The following is a 20,395-nucleotide window of genomic DNA, read 5'->3' as shown; positions in this document are numbered from 1 at the left end:
CTTTTGGTGCTTTTGGCAGTGTGGGCAGGTGCCAAATCCTGCTGGAAAATGAAATCAGCATCTTCAAAAAGCTGGTCAGCAGAAGGAAGCATGAAGTGCTCCAAAATTTCTTGGTAAATGGGTGCAGTGACGTTGGTTTTCAAAAAACAATGGACCAACACCAGCAGATGACATTGCACCCCAAATCATCACAGACTGTGGAAACTTAACACTGGACTTCAAGAAACTTGGGCTATGAGCTTCTCCACCCTTCCTCCAGACTCTAGGACCTTGGTTTCCAAATGAAATAAAAAACTTGCTCTCATCTGAAAAGAGCACTTTGGACCACTGGGCAACAGTCCACACTGTAAAACCCGATAAGTTCAGAATACTACATTTTTGTGGACACCGATTACCTCAAAAAAATTTAATTAAGCAACTAAAATTTTTTAAGTTAACATTAATCATAAATAACAATTAAGTCAAACTAAAAAGCTTAATGTTTAAGTGCAGTGTACTTAATTATTGTTGATCATACGTAATGTTTTTCATTTAGCAATTATTTTAATGCAGTAGTGCTTTATTAAATACAGATACTAACTAAAAAAAAAATCTATACAATTGAGGATTTTTTATTCAGCCTTTTTTAAACCGCATGAACTGTGCATTTCTGAATGTCAAACACTGGAATATCATCTCATCACAACTGCAGTGCTTGCAGGACTTGTAGTGGTTTCGTTGCCCAAAATCAGCAGGAGAGGTGTTTGTGTCAGTGATGTCTGGCTCACCCAATTCTTCCTGGAATAAGCACAGAGGGTAAAACTTTAACTTCAGAGACTAAAAGTAGACATTTAGATTTACTGCCAATAGAGTGGGGGAACTATAACGTCAGAACCCGGAAGAGTAATTCACCGTGGGTTCCTTCTAGATTTTCCTATGGGGTTTTATAATGGAGTTTTTAAATTAAAATAAAGCCTGTGGTAAACATAACTTGATGATACTTTTACGTTTAGTTGTACAACGTAAATTACACACATCCATACCCAAAATAAAAATTTTGAAGCAGTTATATTCATTTTTGAAAACTTATGTTTTTAATAAATAAGAAGGTTTAGGCTGTGAGTGTGTGCAGTTTACATTGTAGAACAAAAGTAGAAGTATCGTCAAGTTATGTTTAACACAGGCTTTATTTTATTAATAAATTGAAAAACCCCATTAAAAAAACCCCATAGGAAAATCTCAAAGGAACCTGCGGTGAATTACGCTTCCTGGTTCTGACGTCATAGTTCCCCCACTCTATTTCAGATCTATTATTAATGCACTTAATTCTTACATTTCATGTCCTGAAGAACAGTTCTCCTCACGCACATACACTGGGAGAGCAAGAAGCGACATTCAAAACGTACGTTAGGACTGCGTTTACTGAAAAAATGCCGGCTGACGTTAACATTATACTATAAGGAGTGACGCTAAAATAGCATTCAAAATGCACATTCAAAAGCACTAGGGAAATGTCGCGCTTTACAGCGCTGTGTAAAAACAGCGTTTCCCAAAAATGCAAACATTCCTTTATCATGATATCCTTACAACACTCAAAAAGCAAATAAGAAATTTTCACAGTTGTTTTGATTTACTTACAAGTTGTTCCATTAAGTTATTATTATTATTATTATTATTATGTTATTATTTTTTTGTATTGGCTGCCATGCCAAATCATGCACCTGCTTGCTTTTCTGTTTAATGTGACACTTAAAAAAGTGTCACAAAAAAGTTGTCAAAACCAACAGAAACCAAATACGAACAACTTTAGAGACTTCTCTACGGAGCCCCTAAAGGGACACGGTGGTGGAAAAAAAATTCAGATTGAGTGAAAACATTTGGGGTGGGAGGAAAAAATATTTGTCAGATTTTTTGCGTTCTCTCGCAAAACTTTTGCGTTCCCTCGAGAAACTTTGCGTTCCCTCGCAAAACTTTTGCGTTCTCTCGAGAAACTTTGCGTTCCCTCGCAAAACGCAAATATCTTTTGCGAGAGAACGCAAAAGTTTTGCGAGGGAACGCAAAATATATTTGCGAGAGAACGTTGTTATAGTAGCGCTCATATCGTCTCTCTGCATCACATGTTCTTATTTATTGGGCTGTGGTCCCTTTAACATCCAACTCATGCGGCGTTTTCTACTTCCATCCCGCGTGGGAACTTTAGGAAGTCGTGCATATGAAGAATATTTCCCCATGACAGTTTATTTATGTTTCATTTGATCCAAATCTTGTCTAAATGCTGTCAGTTGCCTGTCATCAGCTTTGGTCTCCTGGCCGGTGTAGTTTATTTGATCATTTTGAATAAATAACGGTTTAACGTTAAACGGTGAAAATCATGTCAGAAGAGCTGGAGCGCATCCTGGCCCGGCTGACAGAACCGGACAACGCCGTTATTCAGCAGGTAGCGTTAGAGATACTTATATGAAACTGTCATCCTGGTATATTTGATGCATTTAATATTGATTATGTGAGTAAGAGGACGTTATCAGTTATACGTTAGCTGTAAAGAAAAGTGTAATTAATGCTTGTCTTTTAAAGTTCTGGCGAGCATTAGCGTTATTCGTGGACCTTTTGTGTCAAGTATTTGTTTGATTATCTTTTCATAATTTCTACGCACATGATTAAATTTATGTTATGTAATGTCCCTTATCAGGCCACAGCTGAGCTGAAACAGACATTTAAAGATCCAGCTATCATCCCTGCTTTATGTGCGGTTATGACTGGATCCCAGAACCCACAGGTAACTTACTGTCATTAATTTCAGCCTTTATGTTAGTTTTCATAGTCCTAAATTTAAAGGGATAGTTCACCCAAAAATGAAAATGTGATGTTTATCTGCGTACCCCCAGGGTGTCCAAGATGTAGGTGACTTTGTTTCTGCAGTAGAACACATTTGATGATTTTTAACTCCAGCCGTTGCAGTCTATCGGTCGTATAATGCATGGCAATGGTAACAAAATCTATGAGAGCAAAAAAAAAACATGCGCAGACAAATCCAAATTAAACCCTGCGGCTCGTGACGACACATTGATGTCCTAACACACGAAACTATCGGTTTGTGCCAGAAACCGAACAGTATTTATATCATTTTTACCTCTAATGCACCACTATGTCCAACTGTCTTTGGGCACGCGCACGGCATCCGGTGCATTCAGGTGAGCAGGCTCAGAAGTTGGGAATACGTGGAAAGCACACAAAGTGCTGTTCACTTTCCTCTCGGTAACAAAATAAATACAACAAAAATGGAGAGAACAGCAAGCATTTTAAATAAAAAGCATAAAAAGTTATGTGTTTAATTTCACAGCCAGCATGTTCAAAATTTTGTTTTTCTTTCTTTCAGAACCTGATGCGATCTCTGATCCCCAAACTGCTCATTGCTCTTAAACACCTCATTCAGGCAGACCAGGTGAGGACACTTTGATACAGCCTTGCTGTGTTCGTATGCTAATGCTCTAATCAGGGATTTCATTATGTGCCAGTGGTTTTAAAGTGGCTTTGAATTTCTTGTAAGGACCAAGCCAGTGAGGCGATGGAAGTTTTAGATGAGCTGATGGAAAGTGAGGTGTCCATTGTTGTCCCACAACAATCGTCCGATTTTGCCTGGAGGTTTGTCTACACATCTAAATAGTGATTGTTGATTTGGAGGTATTGTCTAATAAAGTTTATTTTGTTTCTTCTAGATCAGTGCGGATGTCTCCCTTAGTGATTCTCTGCGCGTAAAGGCTCTGTCATGTATCGCTGTTCTCATCAAACTTAAAAGCAAGGTAACTGTCTTTCCTTGCCTTTGCTTTTCCTTCTAAACAGGGTTCCCATGCTTCTTGAAAGTACTTGAATTTCAGACATATGGATTCAAGGCCTGGAAAGTACTTGAAAACAAACATAGGTCCTTGAAAGTGCTTGAATTCCATTTGAAATAAATTGTTTATGGCGCTATTTAAAAAATTGTCCTATGTTCTGTCAAAGACCGAACAAGCGGCACTAATGATTGGGGGTGGAGATGGTTGGTAACTTATTCGTCTTATTCTGCTTATTATATTGTTTTAAATAGAAATTTGAAAAAGCTTATAAACATACATTTTTAAATTTGACATGATTGGTAACTTATTTGTCGTATTCTACTTATTATATTTTTAAATAGAAATTTTAAAAAGCTTAAAAAAGAATGCAATACAATTTGCTGCAATTGGTCAGCAAAATGCTCACTGGGACAGCGGGGTCAGAAAAAAACAAGTGAAGAAGAAAAGACAAATGTTAACTGCAAAAGAATTCTGGGGTGTGAATTTGATATAAAATAAATGGTGCTTTAAAAAATCCTTGAATCTGGTGTTCATGAAAGAGTGGGAACCCTGTCTAAAGCACAAAACTCTATTAATGAAATGTGCATGTTCATATTTAAAACACTTGTCTAAGTAAATATTTAAGTTTTCAAAATTTCACCTTTTGTTTTATCTGCTTTTATTTTGGATTTTTTAAATTTGTCTCTAATAGCCAGACATCAGTAAATTCCATGCTGAGCTGATGCCGTTGTTGCATGGATACTTGTCTTCAGTGAATCAGACCAAAATTGTCCACATGAAGAAGGCCTTCTACGCCTTGGAGAACTTCTTAGAGAACTTAGGTTAGCATGCAGACACTATTAATGTGTACCTTTTTATGATAAACCTAATGCTTTATCAATGTAATTGGCTATATTTATTTGGTTTAATATTTATTTATAATAATAATAATACAATTATAAATTATTATTTTATGTGTATATATATATATATATATATATATATATATATATATGGCTATTCTTTTTTTAACTTAAACTAAAATAAACCAAATTAAAACAATTAGACAAATATGAGAAATGTTAGTTTAAGGGCTAGAATAACTCCAATTAAATAAACTAAAAAAATATACAAATGGCAAAACAACTGAATTAATTAAACTTTAACTAAATTGAAATGAACAAAATAAAAAAATAACAATAAAAACTTTAACTAAATTGAAATGAACAAAATAAAAAAATAACAATAAAAAAAGAAAGAAAGAAATATAAAAAAATAAAATCTAATATAAAATTGTATATATTTTTAATGAAAAATATAAAAATTCTAAATATTAGGAAAACTGTAATTGTATAATAATGATACTAAAATCATATGAGCGTAAAGGAGGTCTCATGTGTATGGCTGTGCTCGCCGAAGGCTGTGCAGATCACATCCGCACCAAGTAAGTTTTATTCTACAATGCATAGATTTCTACCCATATTCATAACACACAATTTCCACATGCATGAAAAAAGTGCTGCTCAGTGCTTTAAATTGGTGTTTTTGTGTTAGGATGTTGTCATCCATGCTTCAAACAGTGTGTCGCAGTCTGTCGGACAAGAACCAGGTGGTCCGTAGTGCAGCGCTCTTTGCCCTCGGACAGTTTTCTGAACACCTCCAGGTCAGATTGAAATGTCAATACTGTAATATTTGATGCCTTTTATGATTATTCATTAGCTTGATTTGAGTTTAAAATTGGTTGATTTGTCTCTAATAGCCAGACATCAGTAAATTCCATGCTGAGCTGAGGTCGTTGTTGCATGGATACTTGTCTTCAGTGAATCAGACCAAAATTGTCCACATGACGAAGGCCTTCTATGCCTTGGAGAACTTCTTAGAGAACTTAGGTTAGCATGCAGACACTATTAATGTGTACCTTTGTACCTTTTTATGATAAACCTAATGCTTTATCAATGTAATTGGCTATATTTATTTGGTTTAATATTTATGTATAATAATGATACTAAAATAACACTGCACTCTTTTCATGATCAGGTCAAGAAATTGAGCCTTATCTGCCCACTCTAATGGAAACCATGTTGTCAGCCCTTAACAATGCAGAAAACCTTAAACTGAAAGAACTTGCTGTCAGTGCAATCGGAGCAATCGGTAACATCCTCCTTCCATTAAGCACAGCATTTTTTAATGTTATAGTTATGCTCAGACTTATGATATCTCTCTCTTTCTCAGCTAACGCAGCCAAGGAGATGCTAGTGCCTTACTTTCCTCCAATTATTGAGAGTCTGAAGGGATTCCTGACAGACACAAGAGAAGAGATGAGGGCTCTGCAGACACAGGCTCTAGGTAAAAATAATGATCCAACATCATTCCACACTTAGTCATGCATCATGTGTAGGCACGCAGCCTAACCTAATCTAATCATTTGTCTTTCTCTGTATCTCGCTCATAGACACACTCTCTGTGTTGGCCCGTACTGTTGGGAAGGAAATGTTTAGTCCGTTGGCAGCGGAGTGTGTGCAGTTAGGTTTGAACCTCACTGATGCAGTGGATGATCCAGACCTGCGGCGCTGCACGTATGACCTTACATATACATATGCAGAGATGGTATAAAAGGGAGGGAGACTGAATAGCTAGGAAAGAGTAATGGAAAAAATGTAACACTTAATTTGTTGGCTGTATGAAATGGAAGTTCTACGTAGTGCTGGGCGGTATGACTAAAAATTTATATCATGGTATTTTTCAAAATTATACTGGTTTCACGGTACAAGACTTTTTTTTTTCATGCATGACCGGGTGTTAACCATATTTTCTACTGATTGAGAGAGGAAATACTGCAGTATATTGACTTAGAATACCCTATTTTACTGTCATGATGAGTGAATATTGTCAAAAAATACCACACTAAATAGTGACTAAACACGACCCCTTTTAATACATGTTAACCAGGAGTCACTCTCATTTATAATCACGGCATCGTCTGATAAAATCAACATGCATCTACACTAAAGAGCGGCTATGCGGTTGTTTTGGCTAGATTACTTTTTTGTCTCATGCAGCAGCACTGCCTGCATCTGAGTGACTAAAAAAAAACACAACAAACAAAAAAGTGCATGTGATATTAACAGACGAACTACGCTCATATTTATAATTCCAAACAATCAGTAAGCGACAGGTGCTAGGAATTAAAAGGTTAAAATAATATCTCAAGCTTTATGCTTGATTTATTTGTAACACATTAACCTCAAAACCTGCTCGGCTTTCTCTTTCTGCAAATTGTATGGTGTAGCGATATGATGACAGCACCCAGAATACTATCAAACACTCCCAACGCAGCTCCATTCTTCGCGGAAGATGGATAAAAAGGCGCACAGCAAACAAAAACCTGCCATTTGACCCGCCAAATGCTGGCCGAATCACAGAGATGCCGATTCGCACGGGACTAATATTATCACAGGACCTCGGTGTTCGGCGAAATATGGTAGGTTATTTGCGGGGGAATTTTTACTTTACAAATTACAGACATGACCGATTCGCACGGGATTAAGATCACAGACAACGGATTACCAATACTTATTTTTAGTTTTTATTTCTTTTATATTTTTATTTGGGTTTCATTAGTTTTCTTAAAGCATGATTTGAGTTTAAATTATGCATGGACCAAACATAGTTTTTATTATATATTGATCTGTGTACTTCCTTATTTATAGTTAGTTTTTATTTGTATTTATTTTTTGTTTGTTTGTTTGTTTTAAGTGGTTTTTTATTATTTATTTTTTTATTTAAACATGATTTTAGTTTAAATTGATACTTGTGTTGTCAGATTACTATCATTTATTTATTTATTTATGATTTGCAATATTTTATTGAAATCTTGATAAACTTGAAGTTTTGGTCTTTCCCTATTAAAATAGCTTACCTGCATACTGATGCATAAAGGTTTTAAATATTGAGGCTGAATTTTAAGCAGATTGCATTCAGAATCTCGCTCTCATTCCAGGTATATCTTATTCTCTGCTGTATCTGATGTGAGTCCTGACTGCCTGGACCCTCAACTCACTCCCATCACCACAGTGATGCTGCTGTCACTCAGATCCACAGAGGGTGTGACGGTCAGTGAGGACTTTCCTCTCGGATCATCTGTACGCCATCAAACATTTCAAGTATTGTAATGTTCTTGTTTACTTCACAGGCTCATTTAGAGGAAGATAAACAATTTGTGCTCCTGGATGAAGATGATGCTGATGATGAAGGTGGAGAGGGCGATGCTGTTTTCGATGAAGAGGGAGAGACTGAGGTTGATGACAGAGATGTTGCAGGGTATGTCTGTCTCTCTCTTTCATCCTGTCTGTTTAGTTTTCTCTTATGTAAGAGCACTAATCAGGATTCTGTCCATTCTCTCAGATTCAGTGTGGAAAATGCTTGTATAGATGAGAAAGAAGATGCTTTGGGTGAAATCGCCTTCAACACGGGGTAATGAGCCATGTATTACATACTGCACAAACACTCATGCATTTGCATGTACAAACTAGAAGCTTACGTTAGGTGTAGATGCTCTACTGTCCAAAAGTCTGGGGTCAGTAAATTTTTGTATTTTTATTTATTTATTTATTTTTTCTCAAAAAAATTCATACTTTTTTTATCCGGGGGCGATGCATTAAATTGATCAAAAAAGACATTTATAGTGTTGCAAAATATTTCTGTTTTCAAATAAATGACAGTCTTTTGAACTTCTTATTCATCGAAGAATCTTGAAAAAATGTTGAGTGGTTTCCACAAGAATTTTAAGCAGGACAATTGTTTTCAACATTGATAATAAGAAATATTTCTTGAGCACCAAATCAGCATGTTATAATGATTTCTGAAGGATCACGTGACACTGAAGACTGGAGGTAATGGCTGCTGAAAATTCAGCTTTCCCATCACAAGAATATATTTTTAATGTAAAATAAACATCATTTTAAAGTAATATAAAATAGAAAACAGTTATTTTAATTCGTAATAATATTTCATAATATTACTGTTTTTGCTGTATTTCTTATCAAATAAATGCAGCCTAAGAGAATTCTTTCAAAAATATTTTAAAAATCTTACAGACCCCAAACTTTTAAACAGTGATGTAAAGCTCAGTTTCTCTTGAAGTGACGTGACGTGGCCAAGTAACCCATACTCTGCATTTAAGTTAATACTGCTCTGCATTTAACCCATCTAAGTGCACACAATCAGTAGTGAGTAGTGAACACACACACACACACACCATGAACACACACCCGGAGCAGTGGGCAGCCATTTGCTGTGGCACCCAGGGAGCAGTTCGGTGCCTCAAGGGCATTTAGGGTGGAAGAGAGCACTGGTCGTTCACTCCCCCCACCTACAATTCCTGCCGGTACTGAGACTTGAACCCATGACCTTTGGGCTACAAGTCCGACTCTTCAACCAGGCCACGACTGCCCTAATGGTTCGAGGCCTAATGGTTGTCTGGTTTGACTGCATTAAAGAAAGCATTCATAACAAACTACAATTCCATAACAGTGTATTTGAGGATATAATGTTGGGCTCGACATTGAAGGAGTTTTTAGTATTATTTGTTAATATTGTTTTCCCCAACCCGTGTGGCAAAACACACAGTCTTTAAAATCTAGCTGGTTTTTGTCTTCTTTTTATGTCTGCCAGAGTGGCGTTCCAGCCCTTCCTGGAGTCCAGCTTCCAGCAGGTGTATGAGCTCCGCGATGTGAGTGACTGGTGCAGTGTGTGGTTTCATGAGTGCTTGTTTGTTATGCTGATGTGTTACTGATGTTTGTGCTGTTTTTGTGAATGTGGATCCATTAGTTCCCACATGAGGATGTGAGAAGAGCTGCCTTTGGTGCCATGGGCCAGTTCTGCCGAGCTCAGCACAAAGTGTGGAAGGAAAACCCAACGGAGGCCAACCACCAGGGTACATTCACACCAAATGTACACAATAGGTCTGGGCGGTATGACAACATAGCATGTGATAGTAGCAATGTGTCAGCTAGTAGAGATTCTGCTGTACTGTTTATACCTCAGTGAAGCTAAAACTATAGTCTACACTTCTAACTGTTGTACATGTGGGTTTTTAGTATTAATTAATTATAACTGGAGCTAGAAATGTCGATTTTTCAGGAATTTTCATAAATAACTAATTATGATTTAGAAATTAACAATCAATGAATCAAATAAGTGTTAATGTTAATATCACTAAATGTTTAAGAATCTAAATCTTGTGTTCTTTTAATTTTAATTAAAAGTTATACAATACTGCTCAGAAATCTGGGGTTAGTAAGATTTTTTTTTTCTCACTTAAATTGAATGCTCTTTCTGTTGTATTCTGATACAACATTGATTGTCAATCAAGTTCCAAAAAAAAATCAAATGAGATGCAATAATTAGGTTATTTGCATAACCATGTAGTTTAATTTATGAAACGTATAGGGGTTGAATTTCCAGAACCAAATAACTATTTTGGGATAAATATACCGTTATCATTACAAGGCTTTGCTCAAAACGCCCACCACTAGTACATATCTACAGCTCTCTGGATTTTCACTTGCACTCTTTTATATTCACATCACTCTCTACTTCCTTTTATCTATTCTGTCTCATTATTGATGTCTCCAGAAAGAATTAAGAGGAGCTTCATTTGACAAGAAGATTAACTTTTAACTCTGCCTTCATTGATGCAGAGTGCCTCACAGCACCTGTCAGTCATTCATTCATTCATTCACTCACTCCCTATGGTTTTCTTTCCACCCACTTCTTTAGTTAAATGAGCTGCAATCAGTGTAAAGATGAAAGGACTTGTGTTTTTTTTAATTACCCTGAATTCTTCAATCAACTCCTGCATATTTCTCTTTATATCTCTCCAGCTCTGCATAAGCTGTTGCAGGTGGTTTTGCCTTGTTTTCTGGAGGCGGTGAGACAGGACAGAGAGAGACAGGTGGTGATGGCCATACTGGAGTCCATGAATGCTGTCATCAAATCCTGCCAGGGGGAGGCGCTGCAGGCTCCAGGGATACTGGCCGAAATAAGTAACACCATCAAAGATGTACTGAAGAAAAAGGTCAGGAATTAATTTTAAGAGCCGTTTTAGTATCAAGCCCTAAAATTAACCAGATATAACATCATAAAAGCTGTAAGTTCCTTGTAAAGTTTTTGTCTGGACCAGCTGAGATGTCATCATTTTTAAATAAAGTCATTTTGTGTTGTCAGAACCAAAAAAATAAATAAAAATAGGAAAAGGGTGTAAAGGGCAGACTTCTTTAGTTAAATGAGCTGCAATCAGTGTAAAGATGAAAGGACTTGTGTTTTTTTTAATTACCCTGAATTCTTCAATCAACTCCTGCATATTTCTCTTTATATCTCTCCAGCTCTGCATAAGCTGTTGCAGGTGGTTTTGCCTTGTTTTCTGGAGGCGGTGAGACAGGACCGAGAGAGACAGGTGGTGATGGCCATACTGGAGTCCATGAATGCTGTCATCAAATCCTGCCAGGGGGAGGCGCTGCAGGCTCCAGGGATACTGGCCGAAATAAGTAACACCATCAAAGATGTACTGAAGAAAAAGGTCAGGAATTAATTTTAAGAGCCGTTTTAGTATCAAGCCCTAAAATGAACCAGATATAACATCATAAAAGCTGTAAGTTCCTTGTAAAGTTTTTGTCTGGACCAGCTGAGATGTCATCATTTTTAAATAAAGTCATTTTGTGTTGTCAGAACCAAAAAAATAAATAAAAATAGGAAAAGGGTGTAAAGGGCAGTTTAAAGGGGTCCTTTTATGCTTTTTCACTTTTTCAACTTTAGTTAGTCTGTAATGTTGCTGTTTGAGCATAAAAAAGATCTGCGAAGTTACAAAGCTCAAAGTCCACTTCAAAAGGAGATATTTTATTTAACAGAAATCACTTTTCATAAACTACAACGAACGGCTCGTTTGGACTACAACGCATATTTTCCGGGATTTGTGATATCACAAATACCGCCGACTGGGACGAGACCTGGTTGAGTTGCACTAGAGAAGGCAACGAGTGTTATCACTATGTCGGAGACACGCTAGCTTTCCCAAGACAGACGAACTTAGAGTGGTTACAATCATCCGGGTTTAAATCGCGCTCAAATTTATTTGAATTTGACGCAATATTTACACTGAAGCTCGCAGGCGGCTATGGTAAGGGGCGTGACATTTCCAGACCAGGCGCCGAGTGCTGCCAATCACAACACACACTGGCCCAGCTAACCAATCACAGCACATTTCGTATTTCAGAAGGCGGGGCTTCATTTGATACAGGAACTATTCAAGCCTTTCATGCCAGACTGGGGAGAGAGGTGTTGTAATAATGTAAAATATGTGAAAAAAAAATAGTTTTTCGAACAACCTAGTATGAGCGCCTGTTCTAGTACACGCCCAAAACAAAATCAAGACTTTGTAAAAGAGCATAATAGGACCCCTTCAAAGAGAGAATTCACCCAAAAATTAAAATTCTGTAATTTACTCCCTCACATGTTGTTGCAAATCTATATATTTTTTTCTTCTGTTCCACACAAAAGAAGGTATTTTGAGTTGATGGCCCCCATTGACTTCCTTGGTATGCATTTTTTCTTGCAATGGAAGTTAATGGGGTTCATGGATTGTTTGGTTACCCACATTCATCAAAATATCTTATTTTGTGTTCAACAGAAGAAAGAAACTCATACAGCTTTTAAGGGTGAGTAAATGATGTAAGTGAGTGAGTCTCTTTAAAGACTGTGCCGTCAGAAGAGTCCAAACAGCTGATAAAAACATCACAATCCACAAGTGATCCACAACTAAATTAACATTTTGTGAAGTGAAAAGCTGCATGTTTGTAAGACACACACATCCATGATTTTTGGCATTTTAAAATTAAACCCTCGCTTCTGACCAAAATCCATAATAATGCTTCCTCCGGTGTAAAAGTCCATCACTTGTTGTCCTCTCACATCAAAACATATCCACCGACATATTTGTTTAGAGCTCTTTTGGATGGTGTACACTTGTAAATGGTGCTTGCTCTTTGCATATTTCTCTCCTGATTCAGACGAGACAAATTTTCACTGGAGAAAGCAATATTGTGGATCGAGGACTTGTATTTTAGCTGGAAGCATTGTTTTGAAGTGAAAAATGTTTTGATCACAGACGTGCTTTGCGTGACGTTAATTGATTTACTAGAGTTGTTCTGCCTCATTCTGACGGCACCCATTCACTGCAGAGGATCCTGTGGTAACGAAGTAATGAAGAAACAAACTCCAAGTCTTGAATGGCCCGAGGGTGAGTACATTTTCAGTATTTTCATTTTTGGGTGAAAGATTCCTTTCAAGGCCCAATGTACAGTATTTTTACGTTCATTGCTTGGGGTGGAAAGAAGTTTAAGAAGTTAGTGTTAGCGAACATCCTGACGCAGATCATGCAGCTGAGAGTGGCGTTTAGGTCAATATATGCTGCACGCTTTCCTCTTAATAGCAAAATAAACTTCAGCAAAAATGACAGCAGTGAGAAAACGGCAGTTAAGAAAGCATCTGGTCATAGTGATATAGATCTGTTTGCAACTCTTTAATTCAGCACTCCAGTCAAGTAGCGTCATGTTTGTTTATTTATACAGCACTTTATACAATAGATAGCTTTAAAGTAAGCAGATTTACAGCATTAAACATAAAAAAATGGCAGTGCTGCTTTTACAACCTCAGTTTCTACTATAAAACACCTTTCTAGTAAAGTTCATGTTTTACTCATGCCTGATCTTGATGGACTGAGCAGAAGAAATGAACTTTCCATGTCAAACAGCACACCTGCCTAAATAATCTGCACGCACCAATGGTGGTTTGCAGGTGTTTATCAGCTGGAGCAAACTTTTCCTGGAAAGTTCACTTTGGTAAACTGTTTCAAACTTCTAAAACAAACTCGAAACTGAGTTTTGGCCAGATTTCATTCTTCGATTTCATCTGAAGTATATCAGAGCCCTTAGCATCTATACTATAAACCTCTGTATCTATTAACAGTGGCTGATATGACAAAAGAATATCAGATTATAATACCCATTTGACCCTTTTCTCTCAGGTCTTTCCTGCTCTCGTGGCTCGTCTCCCTCTGAAGGAGGACATGGAGGAGAACAAAACAATCTACAGCTGCCTGACCTTCCTCTACTCACACAACCCTTTGCTGGTACAAGCTCATTTTCACTCACAGCACCTCATTGAATTGTGTCCTGCCAATGAACCGACTGTATTGTATTTCTCACTACAGGTTGTTAGTCATCTCAGGCCAATAATATCTGCTGCTGCTGCTCATCTGTTGGGCGTGAAGGATGTTGATAATGGTGAGCAAGTGTTTATTTGATTGGATTATTTTTATTTTATATTTCAAATGACATTCATAATTCATAATGTCTGTATTTACTCCTATTTATTCTTTTTAGAAACACGAAACACCCTGCTCATGCTGCTGAGAGGTCTAGCACAGCATCACACCCAGGAATTTGAGAGTGCGGTAATCTCACTTCCTGATGAGCAGAGAAACAAAATGACCATGGCTGTCACTCAATCATAGCACCTGCCCCTTATCCTAAGTATCACCTTTCACAAGGCCTTCCACTCTTGTGAAAGCCAGCCAAACTGATAATAGATTTTTTATTATATTAGAAATGGGCTGATTCAGTTAGCTGAGTATGCTCTCACAGGTGTACTCGGCTTTCTGTTTTGCAGCAGAGACGTTGAGACTAATTTCTCTTAATTTATTGCAGTGTTCACTTATGCTTCTTGTCACTTTTACTTTGTTTTACTGAGTTGTCTTTCATTTATAATTTTTCTGTATGTCTCAATGAATCTTCTGCGTTCCCATCTGTATTGAATATTCCATGAAATTCTGGCTTAATATTCGAGTGTGAAGCTTTTGAATTGTCCTTGCAGTGAAAGAAATATATTTCTTTGAATTGGTCATTGTCGTTCTTGTGTTTCTATTATGCGTGTTCTTGCAATGCTGCCACATGCCATGAATGTTTAACTTATCCAGAATTAGTGTAAGAATCCACAATCTTTCTGAAAAAGTTTTTCATTTTTATTATTATAGAAAAGTGCAGATTATAAATGCAGGGTTTAATGTTGCAGAGTGGGTTTATATCATTTCTGGATTATTTGAACTCTTCATTGCATCAGTAATGCTTGCCTTTATGCACCAGCAAATTAAATCAAAATATACACTACTGTTAAGAAGTTTGGGGTCTGTAACATTTTTAAGGTTTTTAAAGGCCTTTTTTGATAAAAAAAAAAATACAGTAAAAACAGTAATATTGTTCAATATTAAAATAGTTTCCTATTACATTTAATTACAATTTAAAATGTTATTCTTGTGATGCTGAAAGCTGAATTTTTAGCATTATTACGCCAGTCTTCAATGTCACATGATCCTTCAGAAATCATTCTAATATGCTGCTTTGCTGTTCTAGAAAATTTCTTATCAGTCGTGCTGCTTAATATTTTTGTGGAAACCATGATACTTTTTTCAGGATTCTTGATGAATAGAACGTTTAAAAGAGCAGCATTTATTTGAAGTTGAAATATTTTGTAACAAACTATTTTACTGTCATTTTTTGATAATTTTAAATGCATACTTGCTAAAAGAATTAATTAAAAAAAAATAACTTACTGACCCAAAACTATTGAACATTAGTGTAATAATGATACACTTTATATAGTTAACATTTTATAGGTAAAGCTGTCCCTGATGAAATGCATGCTGAATACTCCAAAATACAAAAAAAGCATGAGATTAAAACCTCTTTTTGTAGCATACTACCCAAAAACTTTCGTTATACTGCCACATAAAATAAGTCAAATGAATCCTTCGATTACAGCACAGCATATAGAATTTAGACTGTTGTGCACAAGTTTAAAACGCCCAAAACCTGAAAGTGGAAGAGTCTTCTGTGTCATCTGAGGTGTTAGATTGCTTTAGCCTAGCAGTCAAACATCTTCCACTCACTCCTCGCTTGGCAAATCTCGTTTTTCTTCTGTCTTCTGCCATTTGGACTTGGACTCTGACACTGTGTCCAAAGCCAGAGTCATCTCCACTGGCTGGAGATCATTTTCAGCTGGGGGGGGGCACAAGAATATTGTATTATCTGCATTATGTTATTATCTGCATCAGATTTCCATGACAAATTCTACACACAAACCCGGAGGACTTTGAGGTTGAAAAAGAGGTATGTTGAGGAAGAGAGCGAACATCAAATGCTCAACACCCCAACAGGAGAGAGTGCTGAGTGTGCGAATACCAAGCACACTTACTCAGCAGCCATGAGCGTTATATTGACTCACCTCACTGATCTGTAGATGTCATCTGTTAGCTAACTGTCAGGAATGGAATGTTATGTTACTGCAAGCCCAGACATTGTGGCCTAATGCAAACTGGCAGACTGAAAAAAATGCTAATAAAATTCACTTCAGCTGGACTGTAGTAATATCAGTTGTAATTAAGTGTGGAGATGAAGTATTTGTGCAATGAAAGTCAGCAACAACAAACTGGGAAATCTGTGTGGTTACATTTAACTGGGTATTTATGTGTATGGTTACTCTTTCTTGACTATTCAGTGTTAATGTTGATTTAGCAGATTTCATGTGTGCTGACAACATATTACTTAAAGTAATTTCTCAAAAAGATTTACTAAATTAAACTGTTACCCACATGCCAGAACAAATCAATCTGCGCAGCCAAAAGCCACTGCAGAAACCATCATCTTGATAATCTTTGAACTGTAAAATCCAGCATACATCAGTTGCATTTTAATGGGCTGCATAAGCAGATATATCGGAAATTTTACTACAGTGTTGTTTTAGTATTACTTATATACTGTTATAGTATTTATTAATAATTTTAATTAGCTTTTTTATATAATTTGAGTTTTAATTTTTAATTACATTTTTAGTAGTTTTGTTATGTGCTTGTCTTTTTTAATAGCTCTATTTAGCTTTATGGAATTGTATTTTTTAGTCAGTTTTTTTACTTAGTTTTTAAATTTTTTTTTATTGAAATTTAATTTAATATTTTTAATGTTAGTTAATTATAACACCATTGCTTTCCTGAATATGAAATTCAAAGATTTTTTAATGAAAGTGGTTATTTATAAATAAGTAAATAAATAAATAAGGCCCTTTTAATTCTGTGCTCCAGGTTCAAAACAACTTAAGCTACATTTTATCGATTAAAACAGGCAATAATTTACGTTCCCTTCTCAATTTAATATACACTGTATAATAAATGTATATATGGAACAGGGCATTTCAGAAGGTTTAAAAGCAAAAATGTGCAGCTCATATTTTTGTTAAAAGTCTTACATTAATTGTTCCATAAGAAAAAAAAAGTCGTTTTAATTGTCCCTATCATACTAATCTAAGTATAATGTTTAAGTTTAGTGTTTATACTTTTACAATATGTTAACTATGTTAAAATAAATGTTTATTTTATATATAATTTTTTTTAATAATTAAAATTTTTATTTTGAGTTATTGTTTAGGTATGACTAGCACTCAGAGATGGAAACTCGAGTCTGCGACTTGGACTCGAGTTGCACTTAAAGGTCCCCTGAAATGCTTAGAAACACGCAGCGTTACTCTATGTGTTGACGTAATTTTAACTGAAACAGGAAGACAGGGCGGTACATATCAAGCAGCCCCGCCCCTTTTTAAAATAGCCAATAGCGTTCGTTTTATAGCACAGCTTGCCAAACTCAATGGAAAGCATATTTACACTGTTTGAATCGTTCCCTGTCCCCTATATAGTGCACTACGTGCCATTCACTGTACAGAAAATACTAATTCTGTGGGCAAGTGACCGATTTCAGCCGTGACTTCAGTGTCTATTTTATAGTGTAGGGGGCGGGCGTTTCGGATTCTAGAGAGCATTTGATTGGACAGAAAGTTTGATGAGAAGTTGAAGTACGATGTGACGTCAAAAAGATTGTTGAGCCGTTTTGGTGGAAGTGACGAGCTGCAAGCTTTGAACGCTTATATCTTCTAAATTTTGTCACTGTTTTGGAGCACACTGCCTTATAGATAATCTTAAATCTAACATATTGATACTAACACCCAAAAAACTTTAAGTCGCATAATAAGCCTTTCGCACCACTTTAGTTCTAGAACTAAATATACAGTACTAAAGTACTGGGACGATTTTGCGCAAAATATTTCCCAGTACCATTTAAAGGGTTGCATTCGCACCGACAGTGTGTACTAAGAAGTGACGTAAGCCGGTCGACAGCGACGTCATTTGTGCACGGCGTTCAACAACAGAAACAAAGAAGAACAACATTAACAACAGGAGGATGGAGGACGCTGTGATCGGAGCTGTTTTTGTTGTGTCTCACGGGTTTCACAATAATGGACATGGAATGTCGACGTATACGTAAAGCGATTGAAAGAAAGGAGGACTAAGTTATATCTTCTAAATGCTAATTTTGTCACTGTTTTGGAGCACACTGCCTTATAGATAACCTTAAGTCTAACATATTGATACTAACACCCAAAAAACTTTAAGTCGCATAATAAGCCTTTCGCACCCCTTTAGTTCTAGAACTAAATATACAGTACTAAAGTACTGGGACGATTTTGCGCAAAATATTTCCCAGTACCATTTAAAGGGTTGCATTCGCACCGACAGTGTGTACTAAGAAGTGACGTAAGCCGGTCGACAGCGACGTCATTTGTGCACGGCGTTCAACAACAGAAACAAAGAAGAACAACATTAACAACAGGAGGATGGAGGACGCTGTGATCGGAGCTGTTTTTGTTGTGTCTCACGGGTTTCACAATAATGGACATGGAATGTCGACGTATACGTAAAGCGATTGAAAGAAAGGAGGACTAAGAATCTCCAACGACAACTGGCAGTGCTACATTTGCTACAAGTGCACTTCAGCGTCCGTCCATCTATCGCTGTTCTCCATACTTGCGAAATAAGTTGACACAATGTTTACACGGCGTTTTAAATCATGGCGGGTGAGGGCGTTTTCGTACGTGTTTGGCCAATCAATGTCTACTTACGTCACGATTAGTACCAGTTGTGCTGGTTAGACCCTGCTCCGGAGTAGGAGCTAATTTGGTTCTCGAAAAAGGCAGTACGGTACTAAAATCGCACCCAGTTCTGGCGGTGCGAAAACGCCAAAAAGTGGGTAGTTCCACAATTAGTTCTGGTACTATGAAAAGGTTTCCGCGGTGCAAAAGGCCCTTTTAGGGTTAGGGTTAGGACTTGGGACTTGACTTGGACTCGTGAACAGCTGACTCGAGACTTGACTTGGACTTGTGACTCATGAGACTCCTAAAAAACGCAAGTCATTTGGTATGGGAGTTTATTTGAATGTGTCTCTGAGGGGAACTGGCTGTCTTTAGAAAATTTTAGATGGTATTTTCTTTTTATCTTGTCTCTATATAATGCATATTAAAGTAGTGTTCATAACCGCAGCGCTGCTTTGTTTACAGCGGCAACCAAGGAAATTATGTTTAATTGCTGTTCAAGCGCCACCTGCTGGCAGAGAGTGAATCTGCATTCTAATTCAGCCTGTCTGCCGTTTTGCTTCGTGCAGATGTTTTATGTAGAATATTTTCACAAAACTAAAGTCAGAACATTTTGTTTTTGCTTTAAATTTCGAAATTATACAATCCAATGTAGATTAAAAACTGCTCATGCTGCATGTATGCAGCCTCTTTGTTAGGATTGTGTTGTGTTTAAAATACTATGGTTGACAATTTTAAATTGAAAAAGAGCACAGACATGCCTTAGTTTGTTTATATGAGATTTATTTAATTTGTGTTATTCATTTGATTGATTGGGGTTTGTTTTCAAATTTCTATTTAGTTTTGTTGTTTGACATTTCAATTTTACAAAGAAATGTGTAGCATTTTGTCTGACAATTAATAAATGGACAACTTTTCATTTCTAATTTGTCTTACATTTTGTTAAAGTATTTTTTTGAGAAAATCATATCGTGAAATCAGTATTTCAAAACCGATTTAGCCTCAATAACTAGCTGAAAGAACTGTTGCTAATAAATAGAACAAAGACTTGAGACTTGACTTGGACTCCACTTTAAAGACTTGAGACTTGGCTTAGACTCGACCTTAAAGACTTGAGACTTGACTTGGACTCCACTTTAAAGACTTGAGACTTGGCTTAGACTCGACCTTAAAGACTTGAGACTTGACTTGGACTCCACTTTAAAGACTTGAGACTTGCCTTAGATTTGACCTTAAAGACTTGAGACTTGACTTGGACTCCACTTTAAAGACTTGAGACTTGACTTAGACTCGACCTTAAAGACTTGAGACTTGACTTGGACCACAGAGACTTGTGAACATGTCTGCTAGTGCTTATTCATTTTTATTTCAGTTTTAGTTAGTACATTATTTTAGACTGAGTTTGAGTTTTTTTTTAAACATTTTTTTTTCAGTTAATGTTTGCTTTATTTCACATAATGATAAAGTTGGTAAAATTGGATGTTGTTTGCCAGTTCAATGTTGTTTTAGCACCTCTATGTCCCCACCTGGCTGTGTGTGTCTCCACGGGACGATGTCCACCCCGCTTCTGCAGAAGG

General features: G+C 36.7%; 2 protein-coding genes and 1 long non-coding RNA gene across 3 annotated transcripts in view; 2 read left to right on the top strand and 1 right to left on the bottom strand.

Moving 5' to 3' along the window:
* The first annotated feature begins 3,330 nt into the window (after nucleotides 1-3,330).
* Nucleotides 3,331-3,774, top strand: LOC107560255 (uncharacterized). Its single transcript, XR_001605706.1, has 3 exons — nucleotides 3,331-3,421; nucleotides 3,527-3,621; nucleotides 3,696-3,774. It is a non-coding gene; the product is annotated as an uncharacterized lncRNA (long non-coding RNA).
* Nucleotides 3,775-5,149: 1,375 nt separating this feature from the next.
* On the top strand, nucleotides 5,150-14,752 carry LOC107560241 (importin-4-like). Its single transcript, XM_016244369.1, has 17 exons — nucleotides 5,150-5,235; nucleotides 5,346-5,454; nucleotides 5,551-5,680; nucleotides 5,829-5,942; nucleotides 6,024-6,137; nucleotides 6,244-6,367; nucleotides 7,792-7,903; nucleotides 7,984-8,111; nucleotides 8,196-8,264; nucleotides 9,465-9,522; nucleotides 9,621-9,726; nucleotides 10,676-10,869; nucleotides 11,197-11,370; nucleotides 13,637-13,687; nucleotides 13,873-13,977; nucleotides 14,059-14,131; nucleotides 14,231-14,752. Exons 1-17 carry the CDS (start codon nucleotides 5,150-5,152, stop codon nucleotides 14,359-14,361), a joined length of 1,878 nt encoding a protein of 625 aa, XP_016099855.1. The 3' UTR covers nucleotides 14,362-14,752.
* Nucleotides 14,753-15,788: 1,036 nt separating this feature from the next.
* LOC107560254 (uncharacterized) overlaps nucleotides 15,789-20,395 on the bottom strand; it is a 5,675-nt gene continuing 1,068 nt past the window's right edge. Inside the window, exon 3 of the mRNA XM_016244384.1 lies at nucleotides 15,789-15,910. Coding sequence (XP_016099870.1) covers nucleotides 15,789-15,910 — 122 coding nt within the window. The remainder of the gene's footprint in view (nucleotides 15,911-20,395) is intronic.

The sequence above is a fragment of the Sinocyclocheilus grahami genome, unplaced genomic scaffold, assembly GCF_001515645.1.
Source record: "Sinocyclocheilus grahami isolate Dianchi unplaced genomic scaffold, SAMN03320097.WGS_v1.1 scaffold716.1, whole genome shotgun sequence".
In the NCBI taxonomy this organism is placed as follows: Eukaryota; Metazoa; Chordata; class Actinopteri; order Cypriniformes; family Cyprinidae; genus Sinocyclocheilus; species Sinocyclocheilus grahami.
The sequence above is the reverse complement of the archived record's forward strand: the minus strand, read 5'-3'. Positions and strand labels throughout refer to the sequence as shown.

What these genes read in the sequence shown, in the direction of transcription:
- LOC107560241 (XM_016244369.1), top strand. Translation starts at nt 5,150, where the DNA reads ATGATACTAAAATCATATGAGCGTAAAGGAGGTCTCATGTGTATGGCT. An exon ending in TCTGCAGACACAGGCTCTAG is followed by an intron (nt 6,138 to 6,243) that starts GTAAAAATAATG and finishes TCTCGCTCATAG; the next exon opens with ACACACTCTCTGTGTTGGCC. An exon ending in AAGATGTACTGAAGAAAAAG is followed by an intron (nt 11,371 to 13,636) that starts GTCAGGAATTAA and finishes CACCAATGGTGG; the next exon opens with TTTGCAGGTGTTTATCAGCT.